Below are 18,574 nucleotides of genomic sequence, written 5' to 3' on the forward strand. Positions count from 1 at the left end.
TCACCTTGGGAGTCATACATAGTATACAAATTACTTGGAACAAAAAACCAGTTAATGTATTTGGTGAACTGGGTAAATAAGTCACTTGCAAACAGGCTAGGATTACTTAGCGGCTAATTTAAAGGCAATATTTTATAGGTTCTGCACCACATCTTTCTCTAGATTAATACAAATGCAAAGCACCATTACAAATGAACAATGAAGATTAAGACCTTACCATATGGATTGGCATTAATGTTGGTACCAATAAGTTCTAGCGTTTGCTCTAACAGATTACATAATTGTATAAGACTAATTTCCAAAATGTCTGGATCCTCATCTCCCGGTTTCAGTACAAGAGCCACTCCAGCCTCATAGTTTATCACTGAAGAGTGCCAACAATATTGCTTGCTTCCTTTCTCTACGGGCACCCAACCTGTACAAGAAGAACAGTTTTTAATTAGAAGTTAGTGTCTGTAGAAATATGGAGTGGACAGACATTTGTCATATTGGTACAGTAACAGCTAAGCTTATGCTAAAAGAAAGGCTGCCTACTCTAAGCAACAGACCAATAGCATTACTACTTTACAAGAGTAAGGTGGATGGTGATCAAATTTCAAATACAATAGTATTTATTTTCACACGGAGGGGCTCAGTGCTATAATACATTGCTACACAACATACATCAAAATACAGGTCCTCTTAATAGTCTTTACTACTATCTATTGAACCCAAAGTCAAAACCAGGTTTTCCAAGGATGCCTGCCGACATAAAAAAAATGTTTGCAAAGGTACAAGATCCTAATCTGCACCTGCCTCTACAGTGTTAGTATTTCTCACAAATGTATGTGATGTTGAGTATTTCGTCGTTAGAGGCTGTCATTCCTTAGTATATTTAGAAAAGCAATATCACTTTCGTAGACCATTATTGAGGAGCCATGACAAGGCTGACATCAGTTTCCCTCCTTAATCTGATTTATTAATTTGTTTATCACCAGTTAATGTTTCAGATACAAATGTTGAGAGAATCGCATCCTGGTTATTACTACTTAGTGACATATTCCATCTTGTTTAGGGAACATAAAATTGTGTTCAGACTGCAATTACGTGAAGTTGCAGTTGAGTGCACAGATTGAGTACTTAACGTGGCTTACCTTGCCGAGGTTAATGCTCCTCGGCTGCATCATTAGAGTTCCTAGGATTCCCTTTCTCTTCACCCAATCAGAACATCAGAGTTTACATTCACGTGTAGGGGCCTGCAGGTTAGAATGACTCACCCCCTGACAAACACCTAAATGACATAGCACCAGTGACTACTGCTGTACAGGGTCATAAAGAAGGATATGGTCAATGAGCGATAGGTGGGGAAGAGGGTATGGGAGAGAGAGAAAAGGCTGAACCATATTAACAGGGAATACCTCCCCTCAGAAATAAGAAGGCTATCACTCGGCAGTAAAGGTGCAGCAGCAGTTCAGCAATAGATTTGTACAGTGCCTAAGACCTATCAGGCATCACAAAGCTTTAAGACAGATGAGGTCAACCCAATGTGCCTTCATTTCTTAACCGTTTTGCTGCTAGGCCCCCCCCCCGTGCTAAGCCTTTTTGGCTATTGGGGTACTTCTAGCTTAGGCCCCTGTACATTTTTGTCCATATAAGGAAGCCACGCCAAATGTGCACCCTTTTCTTCCAACATCATAGGGATTTTAAAGGTACCTAGGGTTTGTGGATTCCCCAGGAGGGGACCCAGAAATTAGCCAAAATACAGCAAAATGTTGGTTTTTGGGGAGAAAAATGGGGAAAAAGTGCTGCAGAAGAAAGCATCTGGTTTCCCCCCTGCAAATGGTATCAACAAAGGGTTTGTGGTGCTGAATTTATCATCTTCCCAGCTTTCAGGGACAAGCAGACTCTTGTCAGAAAACCAAAATTATTTTCAGTTTTGGCATTTTACTGGGAGATAGCCTATGTTTCCTACTTTTTCTGCTTTCAACCTCCTTCCTAGTGGTAAAAATGGGTGTGAAAGCAATAATAGATCCCGGAAAGCTATACATTTCTGAAAAGTAGACAACATTTTGAATTCATCTAGCGGTCATTTGTGTAGATCCTTCAAGGTTTTTTTTATAGAAACTAACAGTTGAAAATAAGAAATATTGAAAATGAATTGGAAAAAAACAGCCATAGGTGCCAACGTTTTCACCTGTAACTTCTACGTATAACAGATGTTTGAAAGCAATATATCATTACATCCGCTGGACCCTTTTGGTTGTAGGGATATATAGGACTTGTAGGTTCACAAAGAACCCGAGGAACCCAGAGCCAATAACTGAGCAACGTCTTGCAGTGGTTTTTTATTGTGTACCGGGTATATCGCAATTAATTTGGTAAAATATAAAGAGTGAAAAATAGGTATCAAAGACACCTATGTATTTCCGAAATAGGAACAAAATATGAAAATTTAGAAACAGTAGCTATTTGCCCATCTCCGAATTTGTGGTTACCAATACTAGCCTGTGAATTGTAGGACATTTTTCAAAGTGACTTCTTTTTTACACATTGTCTTACATTAGGAAGGCAGAAATGCATAGAAAGTCAATAGGCAATAAGGGTTGCTCTACAATCCTGAATTCTCCCAAGACACCCAATAAAAATGGCACCTCATTTGTGTGGGTAGGCCTAGTGCCAGAGACAAGAAACAGCCCAAAACGCAACATGGACACACCACATTTTTACAGTAAAAGTGACCCTTTTTTGGCAAAGTGCCTAGATGCAGATTTTGAACCCTAGCTCGGCTGGGACCTAGGGAACCCTAACAAACCTATACATTTCGGTGATGGAAATTCTGGAATCTGCACAGATCCATACAATTCCACCCTCCCCGCATTCGCCAAAGTCTTCAAATAAAAATGGTACCTCATTCACGTGGGTGGGCCAAGTACCCACGTCAAGCAAGGGCCCAAAACATACCCATCACAAAACAACCTGGTATTGCAAGTGGGGGTCACCTGGGTTTTGGCCCGGGCTTGGCAGCCATCTTGGAAAACTACCAAACCTACACATTTCTGAAAACTAGCCACCCGGGGGAGTCCAGCAAGGTATGGCTTGTGTGGACCCCCCAATGTTTTCCTACCCAGAATCCCTACAAACCACAAATTCAGTTGAAAATTATCAAAATGTTATCATATTTCTGTGTGGCAAAGTTTTGGGATCACCGGGCTGACACAAATTTTCTATCATCCAGCATTTCCCCAGGACTCCTGATTAAAATAGGACCTCACTTGCGTGGGTGGGACTAGTACCCGCAACAGGCAAGGGCCCAAAACGTATTGAGGAAAAATACCTGGTTTTGCAAGGTGGCACCTGAGTGTTTGGCTCCAGGTTTGGCGGCCATCTAGGGAAACCTACCAAACCCACACATTTCTGAAAGGTAGACACCCGGAGGAGTCCAGGGAGGTATGGCTTGAGTGGAACCTCCAACGTTTTCCTAATCAGAATCCCCTGCAAACCTCAAATTTTGGTGGGTAGGAAAAAGTTGATGGATCCACGCAAGCCAAACCTCCCTGGACTCCCAAGGGTGTCTAGTTCTCAGAAACGTGTGTGTTCGGTAGGTTTTCCTAGATGGTCGCCGAGCCCTGGGCAACAGACCCAGGTGCCCCCCATTGCAAAACCAGGTCCTTTTGGGATAGTCTCCACGATACGTTTTGGGCCCTTGCCTGTCGCGGGTACTTGGCCCACCCACACACGTGCGGTACCATTTTTATCGGGAGACCTGGAGAAACGCCCGGTGGTAGGAAATTTGTGTCAGCACGGTGATCCCACAACTTTTCCACACAGAGATTTGAGAAAAATTAGTTTTTTCGGCTAAATTTGCAGGGGATTCTGGGAGGAAAAATGTTGGGGGGGGGGGGGCATGCAAGCCATACCTCCCTGCACACGCCAGGCTGTCTAGTTATCAGAAATGTTTGGGTCTGGTATGTTTCCCTAGATGGCCGCTGAGACTGGGGCCAAAAATGCAGGTAACCCCCTTGAAAAATCTGCTCGTTTTATGATAGATAGGTGGGTACTTTCGTTTTTGGTCCTGGGTTTGAAGGCGTCTTGGGGAACCTAAAAAACCCAGACATTTCTTAAAACTAGACACCCGTGGGAGTCCAGGGAAGTGTGGCTTGTGTTGATCCCCCAATATTTTCCTTCCCAGAATCCGCTGCAAACCTCAAACTTAGCTAAAAAGTCACATTTTCCTCTAATATCTGTGTGGGAAAGTTGTGAGATCACCGCACAGCACACATTTCCTTCCACTTAATGTTCCCCTCAGTCTCCTGATAAAAATGATACCTTACTTGTGTGGATGGGCTGAGTGCCTATGATATGGAAGGGCCAAAAAGATTGAGGGTGGCTCAAAGTGGGTCCAAACAGGCAGTTTGTTTATAAGTTTTTAGGCTGACACTACTTTGGGTACCCACACAAGTGAGGTATAATTTTTCTCGGGACACCAAGGGGAATGTTCGGTAGTAGGAAATCTGTGCCTGCACGGTGATCCTACAACTTACTCACACAGATATGTAAGAAAAATGTGACTTTGAACGTAAATTTGAGGTTTTTTGGGGATTCTGGGTAAGAAATTGCTGGGGGATCCATGCAAGCTACACCGCCAGTCAAGAGTCGTGCACGCACACCGCCATCCATGCACACCACCAGTCAAGCGCCATCCACGCACATCTCCAGCCAAGTGCCATCCACACACACATCGCCAGCTAAGCACTATCCATACACACCACAACCAACTGCCATCCAAGTACACGTCCTGCCAAATGCTACCAATGCACATAGTCAGCCAAGCAATATCCACGCCATTCCCGCACACTGCCAGTCAAGCAGGGCCGGACTGGGAACAGCAACCGGCCCTCGTAGATTGCTGCTCGACTGGCTCTGGGTGGTGGGGGGGGCTTGGCGGGGCGGGCTAGTAAAGAGCACTGCTCCCGCTTTTGTTACTGTGGCCGGATATTGCAGCACTGCTGCAAAACCAGCTCTCAGCGACAAAACTGTCCCCCACGGCCAGAAAACCGGCCCACCAGGAAAACACCCGGAACCCGCTACAGCCAGTCCAGCCCTGCAGCCAAGCACCATCCATGCACACAGCCAGCCAAGCACCAGTCCACGTACACCACCAGCTAAGCGCCACTCCATGCACACCACCGGGCAAGCGATAACCCACACACAGTCATCAAGCACAGGGCCACCCATACCATAAGCCAAGAGCAGATCCACACACATTGCCAGCTAAATGCCAGCCAAAGGTCAGTACACGCAGACCGTCACCCAACCTCCAGTTTACACACACACAAACTGTCCCTGGTTTCTAGTGTTTTTCTGCCCCCGCTTAGGTGCAGATGAGAATCAAAATATCACTGAAAGCCAAAATTTGTACCTAAAAAATAGGAGTGACCCTTGCATATGGGGCTTCTCACAGGCATTCAAATAAACATATCCGCAAGAGGCAGATAAGGGGCTATTGCTCCGATCTGCCTTCCGAGGGGACGGAAAGCCTTTTTTGGTGGTGGGTGAATGAGTATGCCCATTCTCTGTAGCCCCCATCCCTATGTATGAAAAAAATTCCCTGGTGCCTTGTGGGCTTTTTGCCCCCGGGGGGCAGACTAGGGACTATTGCCCCTTCTGCCTCGCAGGGGAGGCAGAAAGGCTGTGGCATTTTTTTGGGGGCGTTGGCATTTTTTGCAGCCCCCATCCCAAAGTAAAATAACCAAAAACAATTGCAGGTGCCTAGTGGGCTTTCTGCACCCCGGGGGCTGATTAGGGCCTATTGACCTCATCTCCTGAAGAGGAAGTAGGGGGGCATAAAGACTGCAGAATCATATTTGGAGTGGGGGCAGTGGCATGCCCATCTTGGGCATGCTCCCCCCCTAAAAACAAAATAATCCCTGCCAACTAGTGGCCTTTCTGACCCCCCCCCCACTCCCCACCCCCCCAGGTACGGCAGAAAGACTTACGGGGGCATGCCATCTCAGGCAGCCCCCACCCCTATAACCACAAAATAAAAATTCCTGGTATCTCGTGGGCGTTCTCACTACAAACAAGATCCACACTACATTTGAACTCCTGGCAAAACAACAAAGAAGACAAAACGTGTCTTACGAGTTCTCACCTGGAATATGTCCAGTTTCATCAGGAAGTGGATGACCGTTGCTCTGGTCAATTTCTTTGGCAGGAATCCAGGACTCGGGGACGGTTTTAAAATCCTCTTCCACGTTCCAAATAAATTCTTTAAAACAAACAAATAGGCTTATTTTGCACATTTGTGAGAAAAAAAAATCTATCAATGTCACTCCTCGCCCCTTGGGGAAGAGGGCACTCTTTGAAATGATAAGCATCTGGCCAATGTATATTACACACAAATACCTCAAACTTGTTTTCAGAATTGAAGTCAACATTAATGAAATGCTTTTGTGGTGGGCTTTAACCCAAAGTCTCTTTTACAAAGTATGTGCAGGCAACTTACCATGGGGTATAGCAAACTGGATTTCTGGCTGTCCCATTGGCTCTACGGTGACAGAGTTGACCTAGGCACCAGACTAGAACATAATCTCCTTTGAGACCTTGCCCTGGAATGGTACTCTATGGTTCCCCTATTCCACACAGATTATCCCTGCTGACTAAAGTCTCATTGATATGCTGGCAACAGACCGTCAGACACATTAAAAGGCACAAGACCCTTACAACGGTAATCCCTGAATGGCATGGTACTTGGCTGAAACAGATGGTCGATCTCTGGTGATTCAAATTATGGGATTTAATAGGAATAGCAAAACCTTCCATATATGGTCCAGTAGTTATATGAAATAGCGTACCCAGGTGACGACAGAATATTGCTTACACTGCTCACAGTTCTACAGATGTCTGCACCCGAGACAAGCTCTGAATGTGTATAAAATGAAGACTTAGTATCAGTTCTCAAATTTCAGATATCTGAAACTGAAAATAACCATGGAGCGAATGGGACGTAGACCACTGGTCATCAACATCCCCTGTCGACTGGTGGGCATGAAGAGAAAATTGGAAGTTGAACTAGGCACCTTAGAAGATGACAAATGACTTGGGGCCTAAATTCCTTCATGCTGCCTGGCAATATCATCTTTGGCCGCGGCTCGTGCAGGTAAGAGCCGTGAGGGCGGACGGGTAGGATTTTGACTCACAATGACAAGGGAAAACTAAATAAATAAATACATTTCCGTCGTCGTCGTCTGTCAAATGCCCCCCCCCTCCTCCCTCCACCTCTCTTACCTGCCCGGGCTGTGGCAGATCCTCCTGCCTCAAGTTACTACTAGTTTAAGTACTTTCACATAACATATTACGACCCCATAAAATTATGGCAAATGGTTATGGAAAAACACTCCCAATTGCCTGAGATGTTTCCTGTCTTCACATGATCTGAAGGAAATAAATTACTGGAGGCAAATGCATAATACTTGTAGAAATGGGTGAGACATTTAAACCTCTCCACCTTCATCCCAAGTACACTTTGTTGGATATCAGGAGTGATTTGAATGGGCCACCGGGGGGAAGGGGGTCTGACACTAGCTATGAATTTACTGTTCAGTAAAAGGGACATTGCCCTATACTGGATCAAAGAAGAGGTCCCATCACATAGAGACTATAAAATAGGTAAGGCTCACTGTGCCAAACCGGAAGAGAATATGTAGACATTAAGAGGATGTGTTTAAAAATTCATACGCTATTACAACAACTGGACTTTAACAGTTGAAAACAATTGCTGTTGTCATGTTTATTTATTTTAACATATCTGGTGATGTGGCAATACAGCAGCCTGTAGATAACACGCTGTGCTTTGGTTTATATAAGAAGTGTGTAAATGTCCAGTATTTGTAAAGTGCGAACAATTACCCGAAGGTGTCAAGGCGCTGGGGGCCGTCGGGAAGATTAAGCGAGCTATTGCCCAGGGTCACATGGTGCTGGGCAGACCCCTGCCACGGGAGCCGGGGATCGAACCGTGATCCCCAGCGTCCAGAGTCAGTTGCCCTGGCCGCTGTGCCACACCTCTTCCAAAAATCAATGAAAAGTGAGAAATCAATTAGGAACCTTGCAGCGTATCACAGGAAGGTAACTTTCCATTAACCATTGCCATTCTCATGGTTACCAGAGGATCAGACCAAAAAGGCAGTTGTGAGAAACTGGGTTAGTGGTTAACGTGGGTATGAGCCCTGGTCAAGCAGCACCAGTAATCCTTGTGAGGGTAATACACAAGCAAATTCCAAATTGACCTGTGCTCAACGCCTGGTAGCTTGGCACAGAGCAGTCAGGCTTAACTTAGAGGCAATGTGTAAAGTATTTGTGCAACACATCAAACAGTAAAACAGTGAAAACACTACACAAAAAGATTCCACCCCAAATTAGACAAATAGAGCTGAATGTAATAAAGAGAACATGACCAAAATGTCAAAAATCCAATCATTATTGCCGTAGTTATGAATTCTAAAGAATAAAGTGAATATAGCGCCTAAAAGCAACTCAAGATATCTGGTCGCGCTGGACCAGGTCAAATTCCAAAGTTTAGGCCGACCACAATGGAGTACAGCTCTGATACAGTCCCAGGTTAGTTCCATGTAAGGATTACCTTCTCTAGCTTGTGGTAAGAATCCTGTTAGCATTGCAGATGGCTGTGAGGCACAAGGACAACATTGCAGGGTGTTGTCAGCGAAGTGCAAGGAGCCAGTCTGCGTCTTGGGCAAACATTGCTGGAGCTTCGCAGTGGTGGTGTCCGTGAGCAGTTGATGCTGCAGTACAAAGAGTCAGACTGACAGAGTTCCGTGCTGATTTGCGGTCTGAGCAACGAGGTTTTGAAGTCAATGGGCCTGTTCATGGTCACTGAGTCCAAAATCTTGATTTCAGCACCTGTGAGCCACACCGTGGGTTCAGGACCTGAGAGTCACCACTTGAGGGCAGGAACCTGCTGATGCTGGGTCCACGGGCTAGTGTAGGGTGTTGAGGAGCCTTTTATGTCTTGTAGGGTCAGATCAGGAGGACAGCAGACTAGCCCTTGGAGTCATTCTGGGGTCATAGGTTCAAGATGAAGTTGCGGGTTCAGTTCTCCTTCCCTAGGCAAGAGGGTAGCCGGTCAGCACAGCAGGGAAGCAGTTCCTTTAGAGCTGCAGTCCAGCATAATGGCAGTCCTTGTAGTAGCACATCAGTCCTTCTTCATGCCAGAGTATCCACAGGTCCAGATATATTTATAGCCAATTGTGCCTTTGAAGAGGGGAGAAGTTTCTAGAGGCACCCCTCTGAGGTGTGCAGAAGCCCTGCTTTCCAGGCCCTCGCTTAAGACTAACTACAGGCCAACACAAGCATTTGCAATGCAATAGGTCTCGCATTTACGCAAGTTTGAGCTATTGGCATTGTAAATGACAATGCCTTTTATTTATGTTTTGGTTTTTAAAACATAAATAAAAGGCAGTCATTTACAATGCCAAAAGCTTTAACTCACGTAAATGCGAGACCTATTGCATTGGAAATGCTTGTTAATGTACTTATGGGTTATGCTACAGACAGGCTGGTCAGTTACAGGGGGTTGTATGAGGGAACCATGCATGCGTTTACCACACATGCCTTAACAACGCATTAATCTTTACCACAAAAGGTTTTACCACGAACATACCTATACCACGCATGACTTTTTAATGCAAATTTAAGCATTTCACAGGTAAGTGTAAAGCCTTTTTTTAATATATGTGTGTGTATGTCTGTATTTATATACACACGCATAAACATATGTCTGCACAGATATCTATATGTACATATATATATAAAATACATGCATATATGCGTGTGTATATATATATATATATATATATATATATATATATATATATATTTGTATTACCTTATCAACCCCAATCCCTTAATCCTGTCCACCCTAAACTCTGAAAATACTCTTGCCACCCAAATAACTCTACCCACCCTAACAATACACTTGGCACCCAAATACCCCTATCCATAATATACCCTAAATAAGCCCTTGCCACCCAAACTCCCCTTCCCACCCTAAACCCTACACATACCCTTGCCACCCACATTTCATTACCCACCCTAAACCATAAAAATACCCTTGCCACTCAAATACCCTTATCCATCCTAAACCCTAAAAACCTTAAAAATACCCATACCACCGAAATACCCCTGCACACCGTAAACCGTAAAAATCCCCTTGCCACCCAAATACCCCTACGCACCCCATAACCCTACAAAATGCCCTTGCGTTATATATACAAAACAACTCTTTAAACTTCCAAGCAAAATACTTACATTTGTGTTGTAAAGGTATGCATGATAAAGGTGTACGTGTGGTAAACGTTTGAGAGGTAAAGACGTCTGGTAAAGACTTATGCATTATTTAGGAATGCACTGTATAGGCAGTGCGTTAATAGCTGTGTTGTAAAGGATGTTTCCTGTTACAGGTGTCAATCAGCAGAAGTTGATGCAAACATCTGCCACAAGTTAATGCAGGAGGACGGCGAACACCTCAAGGTTTTCATGGGCACAGTCTCTAGTTCTTTGCTTTAAAGGCACAAATCATTGGCACGGGTCATGTTAGTCTAATTAACTAAACAAAAGCAAAGGAAGACTACAGCATCAGATCGCACCATTACAGCCCATGAATGGAAACAGAGTTTGTGATGACTCAGAGGGAGGTGGCCATCGCACCCATGAGATTTAGCAGAAAAGAAAACGCGGTTTAGAAAGGTGGGAGAAGTGACACAAAATCTTTCTGCACTGAGGACACTGATATCCTAGGGGGAGTTTCAGGATGAAAAGGAAGGCTTAAATATTATCAAACGGGGGAGGATCCTCGTGTTTGCTGTATCAGATGCTCAAAGATCTTTAAACAATGTGATGTAGCTGGTAGGAGAGCAAGAGTAGTGATAGAAGAAGTAAGGAGAGTTAAATCAGCAGTACACATCACGAGGAAGGTATCTCTGGTAGGGAATACACCCACACCATATCCCTTGCCGGTGATCATTAACCCCTCACGTGCCCCATACTCATCACATCAAAGAGAGCCAAGCTGCTGTACCCAATGGAGGAGCCTCCCTACTACCCTTGTACCACACTCATTCCATGGGCATGCCAGTGTATGCCATGTACACCACACTATGAATGTTTCTGGGGATTCAACCCACTCCCCTTCATCTTTTCAACTTTGGAGCGTTTACAATGCAAAATGGAACAAGAACAAAATAGAACATTGGAAATATGAATCGAAACAGCCACTGCCACCAATTTGTCTAAATACAGGGGCATTAATACAGACAGTAACCTAGCAGTTTTTTCTATATAATATATTTAAGTGTGTATGCTTAAAGAGGCTTCGAAGAGGCTTGTGTATTCATGGATTTCTAGAAAAGAGTATGTTACATTAAAATCCACAGATTGCTAAACAACAGCATAGTAATCCCATACAAACTATTTTATGAACCCATGCACACTCCAATGTCATCTGCTGCTGAATTAAATGTAATCATCATTACAGAAAAAAAATCAATGACGGCCACTTAGACATCAAATAAAAAAGGAATCTCTCCATCTGCCTGCACAGCCAGAAAAAGCTTTCAGAAGCCGAAAAACCACTAAAATCACCCTATGTTAATGAGTAACATAGCACTCACCGCATCCGGGCTCGAATTATGCTAGCAACTGGCACAAGATGACAACATGGGGGACAGCTCTCGACCGCTACCGATGCGTTTCACCTTACAGCACCAGACAATCGAGGTATTACGGCCTGAACCTCAATGTCCTTTCTAATATCATTCCGATATTAGCAACATTCATCAAACCGGTGCTGCATTTTTGGTTGTGTTCAATTTCTCTCTGAAGTGCAGGATTCTCAGAAAAAGTAACAATTCTACTGGGGAAGCATGAACCTCTGATCCATGTTTTCATTACTTTGAATCAAAGCTTGGGCAAAATGGCTTCAACTGAACCATTCTGTTGAGACCACTTTGCAAGAAATATCTGGCATAGTCCATGCACCCACGAGACTGGCAACAAACTGTCTTGTTGAGTCCCCTGAAGGTAAAAAAGAATCAACTGCAAGAGCTTCTAATTGTTATTAATGGAACTTTCCAATACCTCCTTACAGATTAATGCAATTTGCTATGGCATCAAGTTCAGATTTCTTCTTTTTCTCGTACTTCTGTTTCTCATATCATGCGGTTGTTCTGCTAAAACGCTATATGAAAAGACACGGCCGGGGGACTTTGCAGGAAGCGTGAAATGCGCGCACACCAAACGCTTGCACATCTCCTGTCCGATGGGGGGGGGAGGGAGGGAAAGTGAAAGCACGCTGTGCGTGCCTTGTGTTCAAAAGCCGGGTGCCCGGCGCATGCACATCTCCTGTTTGTGTGCACATCTACTTTCCCCCTCCCGCAGTCTCTGAGGTCGTGCGCATTGAAAGAGACGCCGTGAGCGTGCCTCTCGGTTGTCCAGGCCCACGCTGAAAGAGATGCCATGAGCATGCACATGGGCTGTCCGGGCACCGTGAGCGTGCACATCCCTGTCCCCTTCAGCCACCAAACCGACGACTATAGGTCTCGCCAAGGCGTGCAGCGCATGCACTGCGTCGCTAGGCGAGACCTAAAAAACGAATTCAGCAAAAATAGGGGAAGCAAAATGTTTGGGGATGATCCTGCAGAATGGCCCAACAACTAATTTCAGCAAAGCACAAATTCTACGTTGGCCATTGTACCAGGTAGAAATAGCTGACGAACAACTGCTTTCACAGAAAAGGTAGTGATTAAGCTCAGCAGTGCAAGAACCATCTCAATATAGGCCCACATTAAGTACTGCAATATTGTTTTCTTGCTCAGTACTCTGAGTTATAACCAAATTGGTTGCATATTTATCTACATTTTGGAAAGGGATACCTTAAAAACATTTTTATTTAGTACCAGCCCAGCCGAAACAGTAGCACACATTATTGGGATGAATTTCCTTTATCTTGCTGTAAAACAAATTTGTGGGTATATTTAGTCCAGTACAGCACCTCTTCCTAAAAAGGTAGCCATCACCATGCTAGCACTCAGTAAATTAAGATTGTATGTACAATAAATGAAGAAGACTGACTGTCGCTGGTGATAAAGCACTGCAAAAAGTGACTTTTATAAGCATATGGTATTACATTTAGTACAAAGTAGTTAAAGACAGGACTATTTAATACCAACTTTTGAATGAATAAATGGATCTACTAAATTAAAACAATGCATGCTTTGAACAATAATTGCTTTAATGTATTTGTTAGGGTTTATTGCAGATTACTGCCACTCCTCTTGGGCTAGATATGATGGGCTAGTTTGATGCTCTAGCTCTTTCCTGTAATTAACAGAATGACTGACATTTGAAGGGTGGGGGATTATATGACTGCACAGTATTTTTTCACCTGAGTACATGAATACATTTGTTTATGCTATACTTGCTCACCAAGAAAGTTCAACAAAGCCTCAGGAAAACGTTTTTTGAGCAAAAAGTTTTGTTGTGAATCTATCTAGGACCCTAATTAGATATCCCAGATTCATGCCCTTATGTGGTTATAATAAAACATATCCTTATAAAGGCATAGGAATCATGTCCATATCTAGTCATAGCCCATGCAGTCCAAATAGGGCAAGGCTACTCCCATAGACTCCTAGAAAGTACAACGCGTTCTTTAAACAAACCAAGCCTCCAGCAGCCCGGGAATTCCCCCTGCTTTTGTTTTGATTTGCACAAGAACTCCTGGAGTCCAGAAAGAACTGTTAGTTCTTAGTGATGTCTTATGTCCAACCTTACGTCAAACACGGCACCTTTCAGGTATAAATATACCAACGTTGCCTTAAGCAAACACACGGTGGTTTGGAGCAGAGTGGCTATCTACTTGCCCGACGCCCAGCTGATGCGAGAGCCGAAGGAAGCCGACCCTCCCATTTGACGCACTGAGAGAGGCGCTGTCTTTTCTCCAGCCGAGAAATCCAGCTCCGGTGTTTCCAGTCACCCTTGCGGGTTGCTGGAGGATCGAGTCCTGAGAAAGAGATACAAGATCTCCTTCATTCTAGAAGCAAGGTACGGGGCTGACTAAACCCTTAAGAGAATTCTTGATTCAGATTCTTGGCAAAAAAACAACTCAACTTAAACTGCAACTTACTTACTCCTTCCCACGTATTAGGCTTAGGTCAGGTACACCGGGGTAGGCGTATATTAGAAGCACCAGTTGAGTACGTTAGTCAATGTTTTTATGTATGTATATATTTTATCCGTTTTAAAGTATCATATGGCTAAGAAACCATATCAATGCTTTTACAGTATTATTTCATAATACTCCTTTTACTGTACACACTTTACTTCATGATAAGTATTGCAACTGTGGCAATTCATTTCTCTTGCATGAGAAAGAAGACTGCTCAATAAATAACACCTTCTATTGAAAACGCCCGTCTCTCTATTTCTCTGCACTCTGGTGAAACTAAGTATGCACGATCGACTGAGTGAAATAGTTGTCTATTGTTTTCACACAACTCTAGAGATATACTCTTTATTCTGAGGGAGCAAAGTTGTCATGTTTATGCGGTTGTCAGAAACTAATCCCTTCTTGTCTAAATCAGGAGAGTTAACTCTTTCCTGAACATTCGAGAAAGTTTCTAGAGACCTCTGAGCTAGCTGGCAAAACTAATTAAGTCTAATATAGTCAGTAAAGACCTAGATGACCCCAGTCCTACGTCTACACTGCTGTTTTATTATTCCAAAGCGCAGAGCCTATTGGGAATATAGGAACTACACTACATGGCGCCCAATGTTTGGTAAGGCGATAATCTAACGCAAGACACTAGAGTAACTCAGTCGTGCTTTTCACACAGACCCTTTTTCCCGTAAATACTCCAATAGACGTCTGGAGTGGGTAAAAGGTTAATATCCGCCGGAGCTTAGTAGGAAGAGATTCCTATGTATTAGTTTTTGGTTTAGTCAACGTTGAAGGATACAGTGTTCCAAAATATTGTGCACCTAATCTTTGTTTCGCTTGAAACGTGATCTGCAACAAAAACTTTCTGTTAGTAAAAATGACGGAAAGTGAAGACGAAAGGGAGGAAGCTAGATTAGCAGCTCAACTCCTAGCGGATGACAAGTCTCCAAGAAAATGACCCGAATGCTATAATCATTCCGGTAAATGTAAGAAAAACTACAAGCATTTGCAATGCAATAGGTCTCGCATTAGGAAAGTTTGAGCTATTGATATTGTAAATGGCAAAGTTTTTATTTATGTTTTTTTTTTTTAAATAGCTAAATTAATAGCTTTGTCATTTACAATGCCAATAGTTATAACTTTCGCAAATGTGATACCTATAGCATTTGTAATGCAATATGTTTTGTATTTACATGACTTCGATGTATTGATATTACAAATAACACTGGCGTTTAATTTTTTTAAATAACTAATACTTAAATAAAAGTTATTGTAATTTATAATGGAAATAGCTTAAACTTTTCTAAAGAACTTTTGTGAAATTATGTTCAGTGTATTTTATTCTGACGAAAATCCAAGAACAGAAGTGAAATATTAACATCTTTTTGTGACATTTGCAACCTGCCAACCCAAACAACACTCACGTGAGAGATGGGGGGGGAGGGAGGGAGGGAGGGGGGTGGGGGGGCGGGGGGGGGGGGTAATTGGGTCGAGAATTACCTAAAGGCACTTTTGAACCCCACCCTGCCCCTAAGCCCCCCTCTAAAAAAATGGTTGTTGAGTGAGACTGGTGCCGATGTCTTGGGGTGTTTTTGCACCCCTCAATTGATATCGGCTGTTCAAAGCCTCGGAAAACGAACTGGAAAACCAATATTTACAGTGGTTCTCACCCCGTTTCCCTTGCCACCGTGTGATTTCGGCTCTTCACCAGTGTGTTAGGAGCGGTGGGAGTTGGCAGGTATGTCTGTTTCACATTCAGTGATCTGACTGCTCCGTGATTTTGCGCCGAGGTATGTAAGTTTTACAAGTAACCACAGCGGCGGTGGTCTTTCACTGTGCCCGCCACACTCGCTGTAGGCATTAGTAGTACTAGTATTCCATGTAAACGTTACCTTGTCGGTCTGGAGGCTGGCCGGGCTGCCGTACCTGCAGCGGGTCACAAAGTACTCGCAGTTGTTCCACAACAGGCTGTACTCCACGGCCCCCACCAGCTGCTCGGCTCGCCGCGCCACCTCCTCCGCGGGCAGCGCCCCCCGTGGGAAGCTCCGGTCCAGGTGGTTAACCAGGATGCGGCTCCCGTAGGCGAAGTCGTGCACCGAGTCCACCCGCACGCTGGCCGCCTTGGCCAGGACCCCCAGCACCAGCCGCTTGTTGGTCACCACCTTCTGCAGCAGGGACGGGTCTTCGGACAGCAGGGGCAGGATATCCGGCATCAGGTGGGCCACCCGGTCCTCCCCCAGGTAGATGCCAAAGCGGACGAAGAGGGTGCGGGGCACCTCCAGCAGGTCCCCCCTTTTGTATAGAGAAATGTCATAGTGCCATTCAGGGGCCACTTATCTTCGGACACACTGAAGAATTTGAAGTTGGAAATCAGCAGCACTTTCTCGATTAGAAAATACAGCACTTCCAGCACTGAGGACTTCATCTTTCCTTCGCTGCAGGCTGCACTTTGCTGCTGCTGCCGCCCTGTTCTTTCTGCTAATTTGAAATACTGCCTTTCCTATAAAGGCTCTTTGACGGGAAGGCGGGGGCTGGTTAAGTGGAGGACGGAGCAGAGAAAACAAAACGTAGCCATCTTGCTGGCTTGCAAATCACACATGCCCGCAATACTTTATTTAAAAGAGTAAAAAGAATCAACGGTCCCCTGCGTCAGAGACTGCTTGCCAGTCACAGCTCGCTCTCCCTCTACTTAGAAGTAACTGTCAGGCCTTCACAACTTGCACATTACCAAAGAGTCCGGTTCTACCCAAGTCGCAAACAGCACCACACACACGCATGCATTGATCTCTTATAGATGTAATCATTACTGAAATTAGAGCGGTTCCTTTCCCAGGGACTGATATTTAAAGAGAGTCTCATGAGTGCTGCACAGGAAAACCAGCTGTAACCAGAGTACGCTCCTCGTCACTCAGCCGGCCTGCGACCAGGAAGTCAGGCAGGCCGGCGCGACAACCGGAAACAGGAAGTAGGAGGGCGGGAGCCTACCACGCCTCCCACGGAAGAGCCGCGATTGTTTGGAGCACCGGAGCAGGCAGGAGCCTACCCTGCGCCCCGGTGCCGAAGGAGGGAAGAAGAGTCCTGCTGCCGGGCCCTGCAGCTGAGGAGAGCCGCCGCACCAAGGAAGCCGGTGAGTGGGTTGCTGAGCTGCGAGGGTGGGGCGGGGCGGGAGGGGATGTGTGTGCGCGCGCGCGTGCGTGGGGGGCTGTGTATGTGTGTGTGCGTGCGTGCGTGTGTGTGTTTATGTGTCTTGGAGTGCGTGTGTGTGACTGTGGGGGAGGGGGTGTGTGTGTGAGCGAGTGTCTGTCTGTATGCGCGCGCATGTGTACGGCGCGGGACGCGACGTGCGCGTTCGCGCACACAAATCCAGGCAAAAGCTCGTACCACCCTCTTGTCCGTCCTTCCCCCGTAACAGATAACTATACGTCTCCTGCTGGACACATGCATCCTTTGGATGCATTACCAGCGAGACCCAATAACTAAAAAAACTTATAGACAATGGAGCACCTGCTCTGGTTTAATGGCGCCCTAAAACATCAAAATCACATCACCAGGCTAGGTCCACTAGGTAGACCAGGAGCCACGTGGCCGGTTCTAGCCAGCTACACACCACATCCCGACATTGATAAAATGTCAAGCGAAGAACTTTTAGTTAAAATAAAAGAATTAACAAAGGCATATAGAAAATTAGTTCAATTGGCAATGGACGATATAACATACCTCCAGAAATTGAAAGAAACAGATATAGCAGAACAACCTTTTGAACTTGCCCGAATCATAGAAAAATCCTATGAAGAACTACGTAAAAATAATAATTGTTATTCTGAAGCTTATAAAGCGCATGGTTACACTTACCAGTGTGTCCAGCACTGAATAAACCGCTGAGGAACCCGTCCTGGCCTGTTCCTGTGAGGCGCCCAACTCCTGGCACCCCCCTGGTGAAGCCAGGCATCCTTAGCGATTAGGGCCGGTGTGGAGACTAAGCAAGCTATTGCCCAGAGTTGCAGCGTGGGACCCCATGATTAGAGTAGGCACCGTGCCGAGAATTATCGGGTCGCGGACATTTGAGCTCAAGACCCTGCCGCGACGGGAATTGAACCCTGGTCCCGGGCCAGACCTCTGCATCAGGGTCTGCCGCTCTAATCAGTGAGCCACACTCCTCCACAGATAGAGATAGTTTGGGTGGGAAACCAGTAAAACCCCAACTACTTGAAAATCCTGAAAAAACATTTATTAAAAATAATCTCAACACTCCAAAAAAGAGTTGGGAGGGAAATAAACAATCCACTCCCAGAGAAAAACGATTCCAGTCCAGAGGAAGGTCTCCTCAACGGAGAGATAGATCTCCAGAACGAGGTGGCAAGTCTC

The 18,574-nt window shown here is 45.0% G+C and overlaps 1 protein-coding gene and 1 pseudogene across 1 annotated transcript in view; both read right to left on the reverse strand.

The window, feature by feature from the left end:
* The window catches only part of RLIG1 (RNA 5'-phosphate and 3'-OH ligase 1), a 202,751-nt gene that overhangs the window by 99,258 nt on the left and 84,919 nt on the right, over positions 1–18,574 (reverse strand). The window contains exons 4-5 of the mRNA XM_078678878.1: positions 6,131–6,247; positions 218–415 (exon numbers count right to left, since the gene is read on the reverse strand). Coding sequence (XP_078535004.1) covers positions 218–415; positions 6,131–6,247 — 315 coding nt within the window. The remainder of the gene's footprint in view (positions 1–217; positions 416–6,130; positions 6,248–18,574) is intronic.
* Positions 15,925–16,634, reverse strand: LOC144780974 (lecithin retinol acyltransferase pseudogene; annotated as a pseudogene).

This window comes from Lissotriton helveticus, chromosome 1_1 (genome assembly GCF_964261635.1).
Source record: "Lissotriton helveticus chromosome 1_1, aLisHel1.1, whole genome shotgun sequence".
Taxonomy (NCBI): Eukaryota; Metazoa; Chordata; class Amphibia; order Caudata; family Salamandridae; genus Lissotriton; species Lissotriton helveticus.